This window comes from Littorina saxatilis, linkage group LG4 (genome assembly GCF_037325665.1).
Source record: "Littorina saxatilis isolate snail1 linkage group LG4, US_GU_Lsax_2.0, whole genome shotgun sequence".
NCBI lineage: Eukaryota > Metazoa > Mollusca > Gastropoda > Littorinimorpha > Littorinidae > Littorina > Littorina saxatilis.
Window position 1 is genome coordinate 63,814,772 of NC_090248.1, and position 20,114 is coordinate 63,834,885.

General features: G+C 42.7%; 1 protein-coding gene and 1 long non-coding RNA gene across 2 annotated transcripts; both read right to left on the reverse strand.

Annotated features, from left to right (window-relative positions):
* Positions 1-275: 275 nt before the first annotated feature.
* Positions 276-9,240, reverse strand: LOC138965685 (thyrotropin-releasing hormone receptor-like). Its single transcript, XM_070337861.1, has 3 exons — positions 9,184-9,240; positions 7,662-7,907; positions 276-854 (listed from the first exon to the last, which is right to left on the reverse strand). The coding sequence occupies exons 1-3, from the start codon at positions 9,238-9,240 to the stop codon at positions 276-278; spliced, it is 882 nt and encodes a 293-aa protein (XP_070193962.1).
* On the reverse strand, positions 4,224-7,359 carry LOC138965376 (uncharacterized). The gene is made up of 4 exons (XR_011455429.1): positions 7,120-7,359; positions 6,582-6,766; positions 5,700-5,790; positions 4,224-4,699 (listed from the first exon to the last, which is right to left on the reverse strand). It is a non-coding gene; the product is annotated as an uncharacterized lncRNA (long non-coding RNA).
* Positions 9,241-20,114: the final 10,874 nt, after the last annotated feature.

Sequence of the window (20,114 nt, forward strand, 5' to 3'; positions counted from 1 at the left end):
CAATCAGACACAATGTCCAGACAATCAGACACAATGTCCAGACAATCAGACACAATGTCCAGACAACAGACACAGTGTCCAGACAATCAGACACAATGTCCAGACAATCAGACACAATGTCCAGACAATCAGACACAATGTCCAGACAATCAGACACAGTGTCCAGACAATCAGACACAGTGTCCAGACAATCAGACACAATGTCCAGACAATCAGACACAATGTCCAGACAATCAGACACAGTGTCCAGACAATCAGACACAGTGTCCAGACAATCAGACACAGTGTCCAGACAAACAGACACAGTGTCCAGACACACAGCGCCTCTTGAGACACCTGGCGATGTTCCTGCGGAAGCTTTTGCTGGTGACGCTGAAGACGAAGAAGTCCACAGCGAAGTTGATGTAGTAGATGAACTGACAGATCTGCTGGGCCAGAACGAGGTTCTCGCTGTACACACGCCCATCCGAAGTGGCGGATACCCGGATGAGAAGGTACAGCCTCAGCGCGTGACTGGGCAGGTAGAGAACGAGGAACACGCTGGCCACCCACACCAACAGCATGGTGGAGCGAACTTGAGCCTGAGACACGAGGCAGTGGAGGTCGCGAGGTCGCCCCATCTCCGCCTCCACCGCTACCCCCACATCCCCCAACTCCTCCTCCTCCTCCGCCCCGTGGCTGGGCCGGAGGGGGCGGTTGCGACGACGGAAGGAGCGGCGGAAGGAACGGCGGAAGGAACGGAGGGCGAAGATGATGCGCAGGTTGAGGGTGAGGATGAGGGAGAAGGGGAGGAAGAAGGTGATCACGAAGTCCACGTAGGTGAAGATGGCCAGGAAGTGTTGGTGTCGCTCTTTCTGTTTGACATGGGGGGGAGGGGAGGGGTGTTAGTAGGTCAATCGGTTTTTTTAATTTTTAAAATTTTATTTATGAGGGTAATGATATAAGCAATACATGCGTTTTTAACCATGTGCCCTTTGAGAGAAAAATTCAACAACAAAAACAAAAAAAAGAAGCACCAACATTTTTTATCAAAAACAATCAATTATCAAGAGAGAGACAGAGACTGAGAGAGACAAAGAAATAGAGACGAACAGAACATGTTCCCTTTCAGGTAGCAACGCCATTTTTAACCGAGAAGTGTAGGTTATTGGAAGATTTAATTATTGACCCCCCACAAAACCCGTTACAACAACGTTTTGTTGTGGGCTTGTTTTGTTCTTTGTGCTCGCTGTACAGCCATCACGAACAACACAATTAATGTGTCAATAATTAAACGTTCCAATAGCCTACAATTCTTGTTTTGTTCTTTGTGCTAGCTGCTGTACAGCCATCACGAACAACACAATTAATGTGTCAATAATTAAACGTTCTAATAGCCAACAATTCTTGTTTTTTATTCTGAATTTTCGAACGTTAGCTGTCTATCTGTTTTTTTGGATTACAAAAAGAACAATGACACAACAGACTCCTACAACAAAGAAAGCCCGGCCCCCTCCCCCCCCCCCTGCCCAACCTACCTGCCTGCACGCGGAGTCGAGCGAGGACACGGCACAATCACTTCTGCAAGCAACACACCCAACAATTACAACACCAACAACAGCAAAACACAATCCTCAGGTAAAAGCTGCACAAAGCCACAAGACAGCAAGGACACAACATACTCCTACATCAAAGATAGCCGCAATATAGCTCCACACCAGTCCCCCCACAGACTTGCCTGCACGCCCAATTAAAACGGGCCAAAACCAAAACACAACAATGACACAACAAACTCATAAATCCAAGAAAGCCGCATATAGCCCCCCTCCCCAACAGACCTGACGCTTGTTTCTTTCAGGCGAGATATTCTTTCGGCTATAGCCGCTCGCGAAGCTAGGAGGCGAGAGTGTCTGTGAAACGGTTTAATGGCTAGCTACACAAGAATTAAACACCATTGGTTGATACCGAAAAGGTCGTCTGCACTGGTCGGTCAAAAACCACGGACAGCCAATCGGATGGGCAGCTGCGTGGCCGCAATGTTTTCTTGCCAAGCGAGCAAGCCCAAAGCTACCTAGCGTTCGAGGCGAGATGTGCCCAAGAAACGGTACTTCCTCGCCCCACTCGCCAATCTCGCCTATTCTCGCCTGTAAGAAACAGGGGACTGCTTGCACGCCAAATAAAAAAACATAACAAAACAAAAAACAAAACACAATCCAACAAGAGGCGAAGCCTTCAAGGCTCACGTAAGAAATCGACAAACAGTAACACAAACTCAATCACTCCGTCACACAGACACACACACACAGTAAGCATAGGTGACACTGTGCAAGAAAGCGAGACACTAGATCTAGATCTGTCTGTCTGCATGTAGGCTACCAAAGAAACTACAATGGGAAGAAGGATAACTTCCTCATTGGGCATGCTTAGAAATGAGAATGGCTAAATATGAGTTATTCCCCTTTGCTGCATGCTGATCAGGCTGTTTCCTGCTTTGTTATGACTAGTACAGTCGATCTTTCTCATGTTGTGACTTGCTTTATTTTCACATTTTCGGTATTTAAAACAGCAAACACACACACACACACACACATACACTGAAGAAGTTTCCATTCTGATTCGGTTATTTTATTTGGTGCTATATGTTTGCTTCACATTGTTTCTTCTTTTACATTGCTTGAGGTATCCCAATTCGCTAAACACATCCATAATGCATGCATGGCTCATTCGAAAGAGGGCAACTGAACAACTGATGCCCAATAGCAATAAATACTGAACAACTGAACAATAAATAGCAATAAATGATGACAGTGCCAAGTTTTTAAGTACAAAGTGAAATCATGTGACTGGACAAAGGCACAATTACAAAATACAAATAAAAAAATCGTGGCCCATTTTAAATTAAGTTCTCAGCTCATGGGGAAGCATAAGATGACCCTAGAAACCGAAATTAGGAGACCTCCCGCCCCCAGGGCAGACTACAAAAAAAAAAGGGGGGGGGGGGGGGGCTAATTTGTGAAAAAGTATAAAAGGAATCAAAAACTGTATACATGTATTTAGTTAATACCCCAAAAATTGTATAGTATATACAATGTCAGACCCTAAAGAAAGTTTGTTAGTCATTGCTTAGGCAAAACAAAGCAAAATAGTCTGTTTACGGTATCCCGACCAACCCTATTTTTCCCCGCCAACCCTAGACCTTTTTTTTGGCATTTGGAGAAAAAGAAAAAGAAAAAAAATCAATTTTGTTCCTGTTTTTTTGCAAAATAATTTAAAAAGATGGTTATAAAAAAAAAATTAAGAAAAGCCGACCTACCGACCCTCTTTTTGTGTGCCTATGTTACTGTAAACAGACCAAAAGGTACATCAAAAACAACACACCAGGGATGCTACTCTCCCCTTAAAAATAGCCATGAGTCATAGGTGTGACGTTTGAATCTTTTAGCTAAATAAAACCATAGGCAATTGATCGGAAATATCAGGAAAAATCTTACAAGTTTATTATTTGTTTGCTTGGACCAATCCTCTTGCCGAAGTGTTTTACAGTAACAATTGATTTTACGTCAAAAATATCACAGGAATATCGAATGTTGAGGTAAGGCTGGGATAGCCAAGTTCAAGAATAACGGAAGGTGACTGTTGAATCTTTTTGAAAATGTATATGTCGTGCCGAATTCACGTAATTGCCGATTCCGCGTAATGGGCAACAGTTTTGCCCATTTCGCGTAATCGGCAAAACGCTGCCCAATACGTGAAATCGGCAGCGTTTTGCCGAAATCGCGTAAAGGCTTCTAAAATTTGCCCATTTTGCGAAATCGGCAGCCACTTTTTGGTTTTAAATTTCTCAAATGCCTGGGATATCATCACACTTAGACAACTAGATACTCCAATGGATATATATCGCAATAATCGATAAGTTATGGCAAGTTATTGCAGAAAATGTAGTTTTCGTGCATTTCCGAAGTTATGCTCGACACAGACCAACATAGACCATACAAAACATAGTAGGGAGGTAAAGCAATGTTAATGCAATGTTCTGGTGACACAAAAAGTAACAGACTGGCTGTTGCTTTTGTGAAATGGGCAAATTTTAGAGGCCTTTCCGCGTTTTCGGCAAAACGCTGCCGATTTCGCGTATTGGGCAGCGTTTTGCCGATTACGCGAAATGGGCAAAAGTGTTGCCGATTCCGCGAAGTCGACAATTACGTGAATTCGGCACGACATATACAAATATAGATGGTAGGCAATTCAAAATTAAAAAAGGACTCTCGGAGCATGGACTTTTGAGTCAAAAATTAAAGAAGGCTCTATGAGCCGAAGTACATGTTTTGTCTATTGTCTTTTTTTTATTTTGAATTCCCTACGATCTATATTTTGATACAATTTTGGACCCTCTTTGTACGGAGAGAGTTGGCAATTGTTAATCACATTCTCTCATCTCATCGACTCTCCTTCGGCTCCTTGGTAACATGCGTTCCGTCTCTGCCAGGATTGGATACAGCAGCAGATAACCGGTAAATATGTAACAGGCATAAATGGCAAAATAGCTCGGCTAATTTACTCGCTCGTTTTACACGGGGTTCCATCGTTGTCTTTTCTAATCGGAAAACCTTGCTCCTCAGTTTGTTGACCTTCTGCCGAAGTTCCGCTTCACGAGGGGATGGGGAGGATGACGACTTTGATGCTTTACATCCTATGTCCTCCAGGATCGCCAGAATGTCATCTAAAAAAGAAAACACACACACAAAACCCACATAAAATAACATAACCATAACAAGTTACAACCTGGAAGAAATTAAAACATGTGTAATTCAATCACAAAATGAAAATAAACAATAGCGTAGGAAGGCAGGCCAGAAATGAAGTGTATTAGCAACTATGGATACGATGTGGAACAATGATGGAATTGACCTTGTTTGGTACTGAATGGGTGAGGCCATTAGAACTGTACCCACGGAATACGCGCTATATAAGCTTTATATTGATTGATTGATTGATTGATTAGGACAACAGTACCAGGTAAACTCCTCACACACCATGCCTCTTTCTTTCTTTATTTGGTGTTTAACGTCGTTTTCAACCACGAAGCTTATATCGCGACGGGGAAAGGGGGGGGGGGGGGGGGAGATGGGAATAGAGCCACTTAATTGTTTCTTGTTACACCATGCCTCTAACAGGATATGTTTCCCATCATTACGTGTGGGAACTACAGGTACAATTTCATCCATCCATGCATCCGCCCTATACAGCTTCTTCTTCTTCTGCGTTCGTGGCCTGAAACTCCCACGTGCACTCATTTATTTGCACAAGTGGAATTTTATGTGTATGACCGTTTTTACCCCGCCATTTAGGCAGCCATACGCCGCTTTCGGAGGAAGCATGCGGGGTATTTTTGTGTTTCTAAAACCCACCGAACTCTGACATGGATTACAGGATCTTTTTCGTGCGTATTTGGTCTTGTGCTTGCGTGTACACATGAAGGGGGATAAGTCACTAACAGGTCTGCACATAAGTTGACCTGGGAGATCGGAAACATCTCCACACTTAACCCACCAGGCGGCCGCGACCGGGATTCGAACCCTCGACCTTCCGAGTTAATAGACCGACGTCTTACCACCCCGCCACAGCGCCCGTCACCCTATACAGCGATTATCAACTATGTAATGGATGAGTTTAAACATTTTTTGATGTCAGGGTGTTCTTCATGGTTAAAAATCTCTTACCTGGTTGAACAATTTGTGCATCAGGCGACAGGTCGGTGCTGGCTTCATTTGTAGCTACCCTTTGCGATGGTGGCTTCCTCCCACTAGCAACCTGCAAATTGCACAGCTCTTTAACTGACAAACTCACAACCAACACCCAGTCACAATGAAACATTTCTCCCAATTTCATGGCATTGGTCTTAGGCCACACACAAAAAGTGTATGTTTCTGGTAAGGCAAAACAAAAAATAATCTGTTTACGGTATCCGGACCGACCCTATTTTTTTCCCACCGGCCCTAGACTTTTTGGGGGCATTAAAAAATAAAATTAAAATATTCAGATGGCTAAAATACAAAACTAAAAAGCCGACCTACCGACGCTATTTTTGGGGGGGCTACGTTACCTTAAACAGACTTTTTTGTGACCTAACATGACTAAAGGTGGAGATTTTTTTTCTAAACTTTTTTTTTTTAAACCATCTTTTTAACTATTTTGTTGAAAAACAGGAAAACAATTGATTTTCGAATACCCCTTTTATTTTTGAAAATGCAACAAAAAAAAGTCTAGGGTCGTCGGGAAAACATAGGTAGGGTCAGGTGACCAGAAACATACAACTTTTTTGTTGTTGACGCCGACCCTATACCTTTTTTGCCATTTGGGGCTGTTTTTTTGCAAAATAAGTTCATCATATCATCATAATCAAGACGTCGATCCAAAATAAGTAACTTTTTTTTGTTGGCCTTATCATTTTTTTGCGCTAAATGCAAACAGGCATTATTTGATGGGAACAATGCTAACTTGTTTTCAATTCTTACATCAGCCTCAAACTTGTCATTACTCAACCTGCATTTAATAGTGTGCTTCTTTGGTTTGCAAAAACCTAAAACCAATAAATAAATAACCTTCGGTGGTGGATTGGGCACTGCAAACAATGTCGGGACAGCATTCCACACAAGTGATCCTCTCTGCAGGATTGTTTTACTGGTTGGCCTCAAAGTGATCAGTACAAAGCTTGAGACCTTGAACATCAGCTGGCTGCAGCTTTTCAAAGTCCTCTCGCCTTGTGAATTGCATCCATATTCTGCACCTAGTTTGACAATAAAAACAACAATGTTATTGTTAAACTAAGCAAAAAGGAAAGACAAAAAAAGCTAAATCAGATCTTCAGTCTAAATCTAACGCTCTGCCTGAACGCAAAACGGATGAGTGATGTACCTTTGTACTGTAGTTTTCCCGTAAGCAAGGTTTGATAAAGGTTTCGGCAAATATGCCCACGGGTTTGTCATCAAGTGTAAACTGTTGTTTTGTACTGACTGCTGACTCACACTCACAGTCGTAAGTACTCGCTGACGCTGTAGTCTACTGAGTGAGTTGACTCGAGCCATTGCATTCTCATTCTGAAGAAGGTAAACCTGATGAAATAATCACTGCACAACCCACCTTTTTTCTTCTGTAGGGAACTTGTGGAAAGTTTTCCCGAAGCAGCTCTGTTTGTAACGGGCGTTCTTGCAACAAAAAGCCGAGCACAATTTACCACCACCTCGCACACGATCGGTACCTACGCGATCCGCCATTTTGTTTTCGCCGCCAGCATGTGACTAGGGACGATAACCCACAAACACTTTTTCGCATTTTCTTCGCAAGTTCCACGTCTTCCTTATGTACAGTGTTTGAGGCTACTTACAGGGACACGACTGCCAACTAGTCTCGGCCCGCTCAAAATAAAAACAATGACCGAGACTTTCAGTAATTCCTTCGCGTGACGTCTAACCCTCTTACGTCATAATGTGACGTCTTCAAATGACGAAATGTTAAAGTTTCTACCACATACATACATACGCACGCACGCACGCACGCACAGACAGACAAAAGTTACGAACGCAAAGGCTACACTTCGTGAGCCAAAAACAAGGACACGACAGACTCCTACATCCAAGATAGCCACACGACCCCCCCCCCCCCCCCCTTTTCCCCCAACCGACCAGCCTGCACGCGGAGTCGAGCGCGGAGTCGAGCGCGGACACGGCCCAGTCCGTGGTGAAGAAGCTGTGGCTGTAGAGCAGCAGGGCGAGCAGCGTGACGCTGATGATGGCCAGTCGAGCGTGGCGCTTGGTGCACAGCACGTGGGCCCTGAGGGGATGGCACACTGTGATGTACCGCTCCATCATCAGCAGCACCAGGTACCAGGCGGACAGGAAGCTGCAGGTGTACGTCATGTACACCATCACCTGCAACACGCGTCATACCCAATGACGTCATAGTAACATGCAGGCTGAGATGTAAACTTAGTGTGCGTGCGGCCATCACCTGAAACAGCTGTATACCCAATGACGTCATTGTAATAGGCAGGCTGAGGTACGTCATGTACACCATCACCTGCAACACGCGTAATACACCTAATGACGTCACAGTTACATACATGCTGAGTTACGTCATGTTCACCATCACCCACAACACGCGTCATATTCAATAACGTCATAGATGAGATGTAAACTTAGTGTAGTACACCATCACCTGAAACATGCCTTGTACTGCATGACGTCATATCGAAACACAGACTGAGATACGTCGTGGAAACCCATGAGCAGAAACAGTCGTCATACTGCATGACATCATACCAAAACACCGGCTAAGATACTTCACGAAGACTAGCACCTTGAACACACGTCATGGGGTAATGATGTCATACTAAAACACCACAAACTCAGACACGTAATGTTCATCATACCCTGAAACATACGTCATGGTTTGTGATGTCACAGTGATAAACAGGCTGAGATGAAACTGCAGCACATAATACACTCGACACATTCTTTTTATGTGACACTGCATGACTTCATGATAAAATGGTGGTTGGAATGAGGCTGTAAGTTTGGCATGCCTATTATCACGCGAGTGATGTGTCTCGCATAAACACTGAGAGAGAGAGAGAGAGAGAGAGAGAGAGAGAGAGAGAGAGAGAGAGAGAGAGAGGGAGGGAGGGAGGGAGGGAGGGGGGGAGGGAGGGAGGGAGGGAGGGGGGGGGGGGGGACTGAACTGAGCTGAACTTACAAGAAGAGCCTTTTCTTACAAGGGAGGGGGGGAGGGAGGGAGGGAGGGAGGGAGGGAGAGAGAGAGGGAGAGAGAGAGAGAGAGAGTGAGAGAGAGAGAGAGGGGAGGGAGGGAGGGAGGGAGAGAGAGAGAGAGAGGGAGAGAGGGAGAGAGAGAGAGAGAGAGGGAGAGAGAGAGGGAGAGAAGAGAGAGGGAGAGAGAGAGAGAGAGGGAGGGAGAGAGAGAGGGGGGGGACTGAACTGATCTGAACTTACAAGAAGAGCCTTTTCTTACAATCTTCCCCTGAAAGAGTGAGAGGAATAGGGTGCGCAGGAAGAGTTTTGACCCTTCCTGGCATTTGCACATACAGCCCTTTCATCTCTTGATTCAGACAAGACATCTTCTTTCTTCGATTTGTATGTTCTGAGGGATCGTTTCGACTTTTCACCATCCGTTCTAGGGACCCATGCCCACCCAAGAGGGAGTGTCTGTGCTCGCACTCTTGGACCTCTCGGCGGCATTTGACACCATCGACCACGACGTCCTCCTAAAGAGACTACAGTTCACGTTTGGAATTGCCGACAAAGCCTTCCAGTGGTTCGTGTCATATCGCTCTGAACGCTTTAAAAGAGTACAAATAGGTCAAAAAGAATCATCCCCTGTTCCCCTGAAGCACGGAGTACCCCAGGGCTCTGTTCTAGGCCCGGTTCTGTTTACACTATACACACAGGACCTATCTGAGGCATGGCTGCGAACACCACAAGTATGCCGACGACACCCAAATAGAGGATTCTGCTCCCCCCAGTGATTTTCCAAAAGTGGTTAAAAACACTGAGCGCTGCATTGAGTCAGTTAAAGACTGGATGATAGACAATAAACTCAAGCTGAATGACTCAAAAACTGAGGTGATGCTGTCAGGCTCAAGGCATGCTTTAAATCAGATTGACTGTACTTCCCTGACAATAGGCGACACTCAGATTGTCTCCCAAACCGCTGTTAAGGACCTAGGCGTGTACCTGGACTCTGCTCTGACAATGCAAAAACACATTAGTTTTGTTTGTAAATGTGCCTTTTTTGAGTTGCGCAAGATTTCCTCTGTCAGATCATTCCTGACACTCCAAGCCACTGTTCAACTTGTCTCCTCTCTGATCCTGAGTCGACTTGACTACTGCAACTCATTGCTTGCCGGCCTCCCCACTGAAGAACTTGATCGCTTACAGAGAGTCCAGAACAGTGCTGCAAGGCTCATTCTGCAGAAGTCTAAGAAAGACCATGTCACTCCCCTACTTACCACCCTTCACTGGCTTCCTATGAAGTATAGAATCGAGTACAAGCTGGCTCTGTTAGGGTACCGCTGTTTTGAGAAATCACTTCCCCCCTATTTGTCCCATTCCCTCAGTATCTACGAGCCATCCCGTTCTCTCAGATCCTCCTCTGAAAAACTCCTTCGCATCCCCAAAACCAGGACCAAGACCTTTGGTGAAAGAACCTTTAGGTACCAGATTCCGACCGTCTGGAACTCGCTTCCAAGTTCTATCCGTGACTCCAGCAGCCTTTCCTCCTTCAAAACCCAACTCAAAACATACCTGTTTCGTAAAGCCTTTGCTTAGCCTGAGTAGACTCTCCACAACTCTATTCTGTTTTGGAACTCTCTACCCTGCAAGTGCTTTATGGTCTATTTGTCAATGGTATCTTTGTGCGCGTGCGTGCGTGTGTGTGTGTGTGTGTGTGTGTGTGTGTGTATGTGTGTGTGTACTTTTAACAATGTACGCTAAGTTTTGCTTAGTGCTTGGGATCTTGGTGTTATGTCTCAGTTAAATGTATGCTTTGTATGCTTGTTGATTTGTGCTAGTTTATTCTATAATGAATTTGTAAAGCGCCTGGAGCCAATTGATGGGACTCGCGCTATAGAAAAGTTATTTATTATTATTATTATTAAGAACAGTCACACACACACACACACGCAAAACACAAACGCACGCACGCACACACACAAACACTCATACACACGCATGTACGCACACACGCACACACACACACGCACACACACACACGCACATACACACACACACGCACGCACGCACGCACATACACATACACACACACACATATATACACACACACACACACACACACACACACATACACACACACACACACACACACACACACACACACACACATACGCACACACACGAGCGAAGGCAGAGACAAATAAGCCATGTAATCTCGACACAGACAGAAAAACCAGACTTAAGTACTTAAGTCCCACTGAGACAAAAACTGCGGGCATCTTTCTCGATCTGTCAACTCGACGTTTGGAAACCCAACATATTCAGCAAAGGAAGAAAATCGTAAAAGTGAATGCAGGCACCAGTCGTTTAGTAAAAGCAATCAGTTGCACCACCACCAATCTCTCCAAGCTCTTACATAGGGTAAACGCATCCTTTCACTTGGACATATACCAACATTCAATAGCATGGCTACTCCCCGTGCAGAATAAGATTGTTTTGCTGAATGAGTTTCACAAGTTGACACTGGTGTCATGTACGAAAATAACAATAACAATAACACCACTTTTTTGTCCAATAAAATGAATACATTAAAACGGAAATTGTCTTCGACATGTCAAAGCTGCCTCTCAACGATTATAAAATACACATCGAAAAATAAAGAAGTATACAATAGTTATACAAATAAAAATAATTCATACAATCATACAATAATCCCACTCTTGCCAGACACCAGCCAGGATGTGGAATGTTGGTGTCAGTCCAAGCAAAAGAATGTTCTTATCACATTTAAAGGTCCTTGTCTACATTTTTATACCGGAATCGCCATTTGACCATTAAAATGCAGAGTCTATTATCTACAAATATCAACAATACACCCCCTTTCGATCAGGAAAGACGAAGCCAGTGAAGCCGTTTGAAAATTCATTGTAGTATTCCAGCGTAGTACTCATAGTAGGATATCCTTATTTGGAAAATGCCAAGCGCAAAACTCCTCTCAATTCCCGTGCATTTCGTGCGTTTAAAAAAATGCGTGGACAGCGCTCCAGTGTCAAACTGTTGCTGCACTTGTTTAGGCGTGGCTATAAGCATAGTGACATGAATTTGATTGGTCAGTATTTTTAGGCAAAGCACATGTTCTCAGCAAACAGAAAACAAAATATTGGAAGCGTGAGTCACGCTACCCAAAAATAAAATCTTTTTTTACATATATTTTTTTTCTATAACTTTTTTCCCCATGGTTCATTCATCATCTGACATAACTTTTTAGCGAAATCTAACCATAAGATTATGGAAAAAAAAGTAAAAATGTAGACGACCACCTTTAAGAGCCTGAATAGATCTGTGAGGTTGAAATAGATAGCTTGCATAACAAGATCAGTATTCCTTTAATTCTATTCAGAATCTACAGTGCATTTTGTGTGTGTTGGAAACTGGGGTTCGCATTCTGCCGGCCGACGGTAGTTCTCAGTAAACAACTCGCTTGTTCTGCTCATTTTGTACTTTATTAGAAACGCATTAAAACAGAACCAAAAGTGTCTCAGGTTGAATAGGCCCTCAAAGAACCCGGCCAATTACAGTAGCATTTTGCATGTGCCGTCCCCCGAAATCGGCATTATGGCGGGGTAAAAACGGCCATACACGTAAAAAAAACCAACAATTGTGCATAAACACGAGTGTATTTGGGAGTTTCAGCACATTAACAAAGAAGAAGAAGAAGAAGAAGAAGAAGAAGAACAACAACAACAACAAAAACAACAACAACAACAACAACTACAACAGCAACAACAAAAACAAGTATATTCGTATGTGCCGGACACGTCACGAAAGCCAATATTATAGGGGAAGGTTGCCTAATATGGACCGGCTCCTAATATGGACCACCTCCTCTTCTGACAAACTAACGGTGCTAGAGCGCTCAAAACCATTTCATTTGCTGTATTTATACCCTCTCTGGATAACTTGCACATGCAAAAACTGTGGCAGAAACACAAACCACAAAACCGTTAGATTTTTATTTTATTTTTTTATTATACACTTTTGGCAGCGTTCACTCTAAAGTCTGACGCAATGGGAGATGGAGACTCTGGGGATTTAGCGGCAAGTCCCCCCCCCCCTCCCAAAATACTCTACAATACTAAGAATAGAACGCCTTCATATCCTACACAAGCATACAAACATGTTCCTTACAAGAACCCCAGGTTCAACCCACCCTAACCAAGGGCGGATCTGGGGGGGGGGGGGTTACACGGGTTACGTAACTCCCCCCCCCACCCCCCCCAAAAAAAAGAGGTAATTTATTGGTTCAGGATGCACCAGATAGCTCTATTTTGCTTCTTTGGATAAAAAAATTTCCGGGGGGGCATGCCCCCGGACCCCTTAGATGCTTAGGCGCCTTCGGCGCCGTCAACTTGTATCTTCGCAGTCATTTTGTAACCCCCCCCTCCAAAGTGAATTGATCCGCCCTTGTGTTGCCAACACACGACATAAAAACACACACTCACAAAGATAAACACGCCCCCACCTCGGCATCCTTTCCCACCATCCTATCTAAGCGATAATAGCCCACGCCCACACTCCCTTTAAGATGCATTAAATCGAATTAACTTTACTGATTTTATGTTAATTCAATTAAGTTAATGTTGATCAATGTTGTTCTCATCTTCAGTCTCATCCCTCTTCGCGTGCGACAAGCCTCAAATTAGACGATGCTCGGAAATAGCCCTGTCGCGGTATAGGGATTGCTGAGGAGTTGTGCCGCTTGAATCAGAGGCAAGATACCACAGCTTTGGAGAAAATAATGATCCGGGTTGTGTCGGATAAAAAACATAGCATCATCTCCAGAAGACACGATTCTGTCCAGCCATGCTGTTGTAGTTGTAGTTGTAGTTGTTGTTGTTGTTGTTGTTGTTGTTGTTGTCATGCTCGTCATTGTAGGTGGTTGTATATCAGAAGAAAACAATGCATCCATCCACTCACAATATCCATCTGCTCGTTCACCACATTAATTTTAAACATTTGCTGCAAGAAAGTTAGCTAAACTCAGTTTTATAAATACAACAATTTTGGTATTTGAAACGCAATCATATAATAATAAAAGCTGACGATTGCAGTCTAAACAAGTCGCGTAAGGCGAAAATACAATATTTAGTCAAGTAGCTGTCGAACTCACAGAATGAAACTGAACGCAATGCCATTTTTCAGCAAGACCGTATACTCGCTCATGGCAAAGGCAGTGAAATTGACAAGAAGAGCGGGGTAGTAGTTGCGCTAAGAAGGATAGCACGCTTTTCTGTACCTCTCTTTGTTTTAACTTTCTGAGCGTGTTTTTAATCCAAACATATCATATGTATATGTTTTTGGAATCAGGAACCGACAAGGAATAAGATGAAAGTGTTTTTAAATTGATTTCGACAATTTAATTTTGATAATAATTTTTATATATTTAATTTTCAGAGCTTGTTTTTAATCCGAATATAACATATTTATATGTTTTTGGAATCAGCAAATGATGGAAAATAAGATAAACGTAAATTTGGATCGTTTTATAAATTTTTATTTTTTTTTACAATTTTCAGATTTTTAATGACCAAAGTCATTAATTAATTTTTAAGCCACCAAGCTGAAATGCAATACCGAAGTCCGGGCTTCGTCGAAGATTACTTGACCAAAATTTCAACCAATTTGGTTGAAAAATGAGGGCGTGACAGTGCCGCCTCAACTTTCACGAAAAGCCGGATATGACGTCATCAAAGACATTTATCAAAAAAATGAAAAAAACGTTCGGGGATTTCATACCCAGGAACTCTCATGTCAAATTTCATAAAGATCGGTCCAGTAGTTTAGTCTGAATCGCTCTACACACACACACACACACACAGACACACACATACACCACGACCCTCGTTTCGATTCCCCCTCGATGTTAAAATATTTAGTCAAAACTTGACTAAATATAAAAATAGTATCTAGGCTTACGGTACGCACGGTAAAGGGAATTCAGTGCGTCCCACGACCCCCTCTTTGAAATGTTAGTGCGTCCCGGGACCCCCTCCACGCATTTCCAGTACGTGTTTTCGGCTTCTAGTGCGTATAATTGTGTGTGTGTGTGTGTGTGTGTGTGTGTGTGTGTGTGTGTGTGTGTGAGTGTGTGTGAGTTGTGTCTGTGTGTGCATGACAGTGTAATGTACGTATGTATGCATGCATGGTGATGTGTGTCTGCATATGTGTCTGGTTGGTTTTTATTTTATTTTTACCGTGCCGTGCCAAGATGAAATCCTTTTGCAAAATTGGTGAATAAATATCTTGTATCTTGTATCTTGTATAGGACGCAGGGACGCGCTCTGTGGGGAGCCCTGATATTATACAGGTTCCTTTATGATCGCAACTGTGTTTACTTGTGACGTACGCAGCTAAACAAACAAGCAAACAAACAAACAAAGAAACAAACAAACCACAACATCAGACAAACGAACAAACAGAACACAATCACTCACAGCATTACACATCCCGTCGGTACTTGTTTAATGTCCAGATTGTGTGAAAATGGTGTAACGTGAGAGCACGGTGACAAACTTCAGGTCAATCACTCGCAGTTTCAATTATTATAAAATTGAAAACACGTTTCACCTGCTTTGAAGCTGTGAATCGTAACCTTACAAGGCGAAGAGAACAGCGTAGCTTGTTGTGCTCCGTTGGTTTCATTGGCTGTATAAGTGGCATTGTTATTTGTAATTATGTGAATAAAACATGTTTAAACCCACACTATCAAAATGAGGGCCCCAAAGGGTTTAAAATCGTGATCGTGATTGGCGTTTTATGACCTTTCTGTGACCGTGATTGCCGAAATTTCCATTTCTGTGATCGTGATGGGACTTTGCCCGTGATCCGTGATGACAAAAAAATCAAGTCTCGTGATCGTGATTGTCATTTGTTTTCGTGATCGTGATGGGCATTATTGCAAAGCATTTTATTTTCAACGTACATTTTTCACAGCTGTATCACTCTATGATCCTCTATTCGTCAAGGTGTTTGTGATCGTGAAAACAAAAATCAAGGTAACTGTGATCGTGAAAGCTAAAATTTCCCTTCCCGTGATCGTGATGATACCCCCCCTTTGGGGCCCTCCAAAATCACAAACTGGAAAACACGTATCCGGTGCTTTGAAACTGTCTGCTGTAGACAATGTAAGCCGTTTCAAAGTCGAAAAGGAGAACGGCAGTCGCAGAGAGGGCTTATAGAAGTTAATTTAAGGAAAGAACCTACACTATCAAGATCTGGTATATATACCCTCTGGCCAAGTAACAACAAGCAAATTACACAAATCTAAGTAATGGAATAATTGAGTGATCACAGGCGGAACCTTTAAGTAATCTGTGAATCCATTACACTTCCATAAAAGTGCATTGCAAAAGCTCGGGAGACAGACAGACAGGCAGACAGACAGATATACAGACAGACAGATATACAGACAGACAGATATACAGACAGACAGACAGACAGACAGATATTCTGTTGTCAAATATACGCAAAGGACTGAGATCCACAGTCAGTGATCATGCTAGGTGTGTTATTAACCGGTATCACACTGCAAGGCAAGATGGATTAATTTTGCAAAAAGGGATGACGTCATTACAGTAACCCGCCATACTAAAACTGTTTCCATAAAGCGACGCAAAGGCTGTACTGCGCGACAGGCACATTTTTGCTTGCGCGTTTCCATTAAAAGCGGAGCGGCGGGTGGATTTTGTCCTTTCTTGCTTGACTCGTGAGAACGAATAAGTCAAAACTCAAGCAGGCATGCTTTATTTAAGGTCAACTATAACCGAATATACTTCTTTTGGGGGAAAACAAGGAACAGAAGAGAAATTAAACAGAAAAATCGCTTTTATATCCACGAAATGCTCACAAAGTGAAATGAGCTCTATTATTTTTCTCGTATAATGCTCCCGTGGACAAAAACCATGTCAAAAGTACTGGCTTTAGGTGTTACCGTTTCACGTGGAATAACCGGTAACCCCTTCTCTCAAAATTGTATTAATTGCTCTTATGTTAATGTCAGTTATGTCAATTATAACTGAATATATTTCTTTTGGGGGAAAACAAGGAACAGAAGAGGAATGAAATAGAAAAAACCGCTTGTGTTTCCACCAAATGCTCAAAAAGTTAAACGAGCTCTATTATTTTTCTCGTATAATGCTCCCGTGGACAAAAAACATGTCAAAAGTACTGGCTTTAGGTGTTACCGTTTCACGCGGAATAAACGTTAACCCCTTCTTTCAAAATTGTATTTATTGCCTCTATGCTAAGGTCAATTATAACTGAATATACTTCTTTTTGGGGAAAACAAAGAACCGTAGAGAAATGAAATGGAACAAGAGGCGAAGCCTTCAAGGCTCACGTAAGAAATCGACAAACAGTAACACAAACTCAATCACTTCGTCACACATACACACACACACACACACACACACACACACACACACAGTAAGCGGCATAGGTGACACTGTTCAAGAAAGCGAGACACTAGATCTAGATCTGAATGGCCGATTTCGAAGAAAAAACTAGTCTCGGCCCGCTCAAAATAACAATGACCGAGACTTTCAGTAATTCCTTCGCGTGACGTCTAACCCTCTTACGTCATAATGTGACGTCTTCAAATGTTGTGACGTCTTCAAATGTTAAAGTTTCTACCACAGACATACATACATACATACATACGCACGCACGCACGCACGCACGCACGCACGCACAGACAGACAAAAGTTAGCATCGCATAGGTACACTTACGTGAGCCAAAAACCGGTTTCATATCCACTAAATGCTCAAAAAGTGAAACGAGCTCTATTATTTTCCTCGTATAATACTCCTGTATTGTATAATACTCCTGTGTCGTATAATGCTCCTGTCTCGTACAATGCTCCTGTCTCGTATAATACTCCTGTCTCGTATAATACTCCTGTCTCGTATAATACTCCTGTCTCGTATAATACTCCTGTCTCGTATAATGCTCCTGTCTCGTATAATACTCCTGTCTCGTATAATACTCCTGTCTCGTATAATGCTCCTGTCTCGTATAATGCTCCTGTCTCGTATAATACTCCTGTCTCGTATAATACTCCTGTCTCGTATAATGCTCCTGTCTCGTATAATACTCCTGTCTCGTATAATGCTCCTGTCTTGTATAATACTTCTGTCTCGTATAATGCTCCTGTCTCGTATAATACTCCTGTCTCGTATAATGCTCCTGTCTCGTATAATACTCCTGTCTCGTATAATGCTCCTGTCTCGTATAATGCTCCTGTCTCGTATAATGCTCCTGTCTCGTATAATGCTCCTGTCTCGTATAATGCTCCTGTCTCGTATAATACTCCTGTCTCGTATAATGCTCCTGTCTCGTATAATGCTCCTGTCTTGTATAATACTCCTGTCTCGTATAATGCTCCTGTCTCGTATAATACTCCTGTCTCGTATAATACTCCTGTCTCGTATAATACTCCTGTCTCGTATAATACTCCTGTCTCGTATAATGCTCCTGTCTCGTATAATACTCCTGTCTCGTATAATACTCCTGTCTCGTATAATGCTCCTGTCTCGTATAATACTCCTGTCTCGTATAATGCTCCTGTCTCGTATAATACTCCTGTCTCGTATAATACTCCTGTCTCGTATAATGCTCCTGTCTCGTATAATGCTCCTGTCTCGTATAATGCTCCTGTCTCGTATAATGCTCCTGTCTCGTATAATGCTCCTGTCTCGTATAATACTCCTGTCTCGTATAATGCCCCTGTCTTGTATAATACTCCTGTCTCGTATAATGCTCCTGTCTCGTATAATACTCTAGATCCTGTCTCGCATAATGCTCCTGTCTCGTATAATACTCCTGTCTCGTACAATACTCCTGTCTCGTATAATGTTCCTGTCTCGTATAATGCTCCTGTCTCGTATAATACTCCTGTAGGCAAAAACTATGTCAAAAGTGTTGGCTAAGGTGTTACCAATTCACGCGGAATAACCTGTAACCCCTACTCTCAAAATGTTACGTTATTGCCGTTATGCTAGACGTAGACGCACTTAAGGCAACAACAACAAAAAGTCTGTTTACGGTAACATAGGCCACACAAAAATAGGGTCGGTAGGTCGGGATTTTTAAATTTAGTTAAATTTTTTTTCTCCCAAAAAACATATTTTTAAGTTATTTTGCCAAAAAACAAAGACTTTTTTCCCCCCCTCAAATGCCAAAAAATAAAGTCTAGGGTCGCGCGAAAAAATAGGGTCGGTCGGGATACCGTAAACAGACTTTTGTGTGTGTGTGCCTAAGTAGTACAAAACTACCATGCGCATACAATTTATTTTACGTATTTAGGTTGATATAACTATTGGAGGCTTGTTCGTGGGAGATGCCACAAAATGGTGCCGCATGATATTCTTGAAAAAAGGTACTGCTTTCCCTACTTGTGCTTCCCAGGTTTTGTTGGTGTGTGTGTGTGTGCATGTGTGTGTGTGTGTGTGTGTAACCATGGTGTTGAATCACACGGACCTTTTTATGCATAGACATGACTGCAACAACAGCACTGATGTTTGTTTTGTTCAAAATCATAGTGCATGTCACATAAAAAGGCTTTTCCATATTTTATTTCATGAATGTATGTTCGTAAAGAATACACCCGTATATTACGTTATTGTACGTATTTATTTCTCTCAGGTCAAAGAGATACCTACAAGTAATGGTCATGGGCATGAAAAGATGTGCAGCAGTTAGCTTACGGCCGACCAGAACAGGGGGAAAGTTGAGCCTTTACATCTTTTTGTATTAGCTGTGGGAGGTGTGGACAATGAAAAAAACACTGAAATGGTCGCTTGTTATCAACAACGAGCGCTTTACGGTTAACACAGACACGGACAGGTCAATGCTCCTGTTGACATGTTTTATGCGCATGTGGGAACTACCCACCGCGTGCAATTTGCCCCCTGCGTTTTCAATTTGTCGGATCGGCAACAAGAAAAACAAGTCGCGTAAGGCGAAAATACAACATTTAGTCAAGTAGCTGTCGAACTCACAGAATGAAACTGAACGCAATGCAACGCAGCAAGACCGTATACTCGTAGCATCGTCAGTCCACCGCGCACGGCAAAGGCAGTGAAATTGACAAGAAGAGCGGGGTAGTACTTGCGCTGAGAAGGATAGCACGCTTTTCTGTACCACTCTTCGTTTTAACTTTCTGAGCGTGTTTTTAATCCAAACATATCATATCTATATGTTTTTGGAATGAGGAACCGACAAGGAATAAGATGAAAGTGTTTTTAAATTGATTTGGACAATTTAATTTTGATAATAATTTTTATATTTTTAATTTTCAGAGCTTGTTTTTAATCCAAATATAACATATGTAT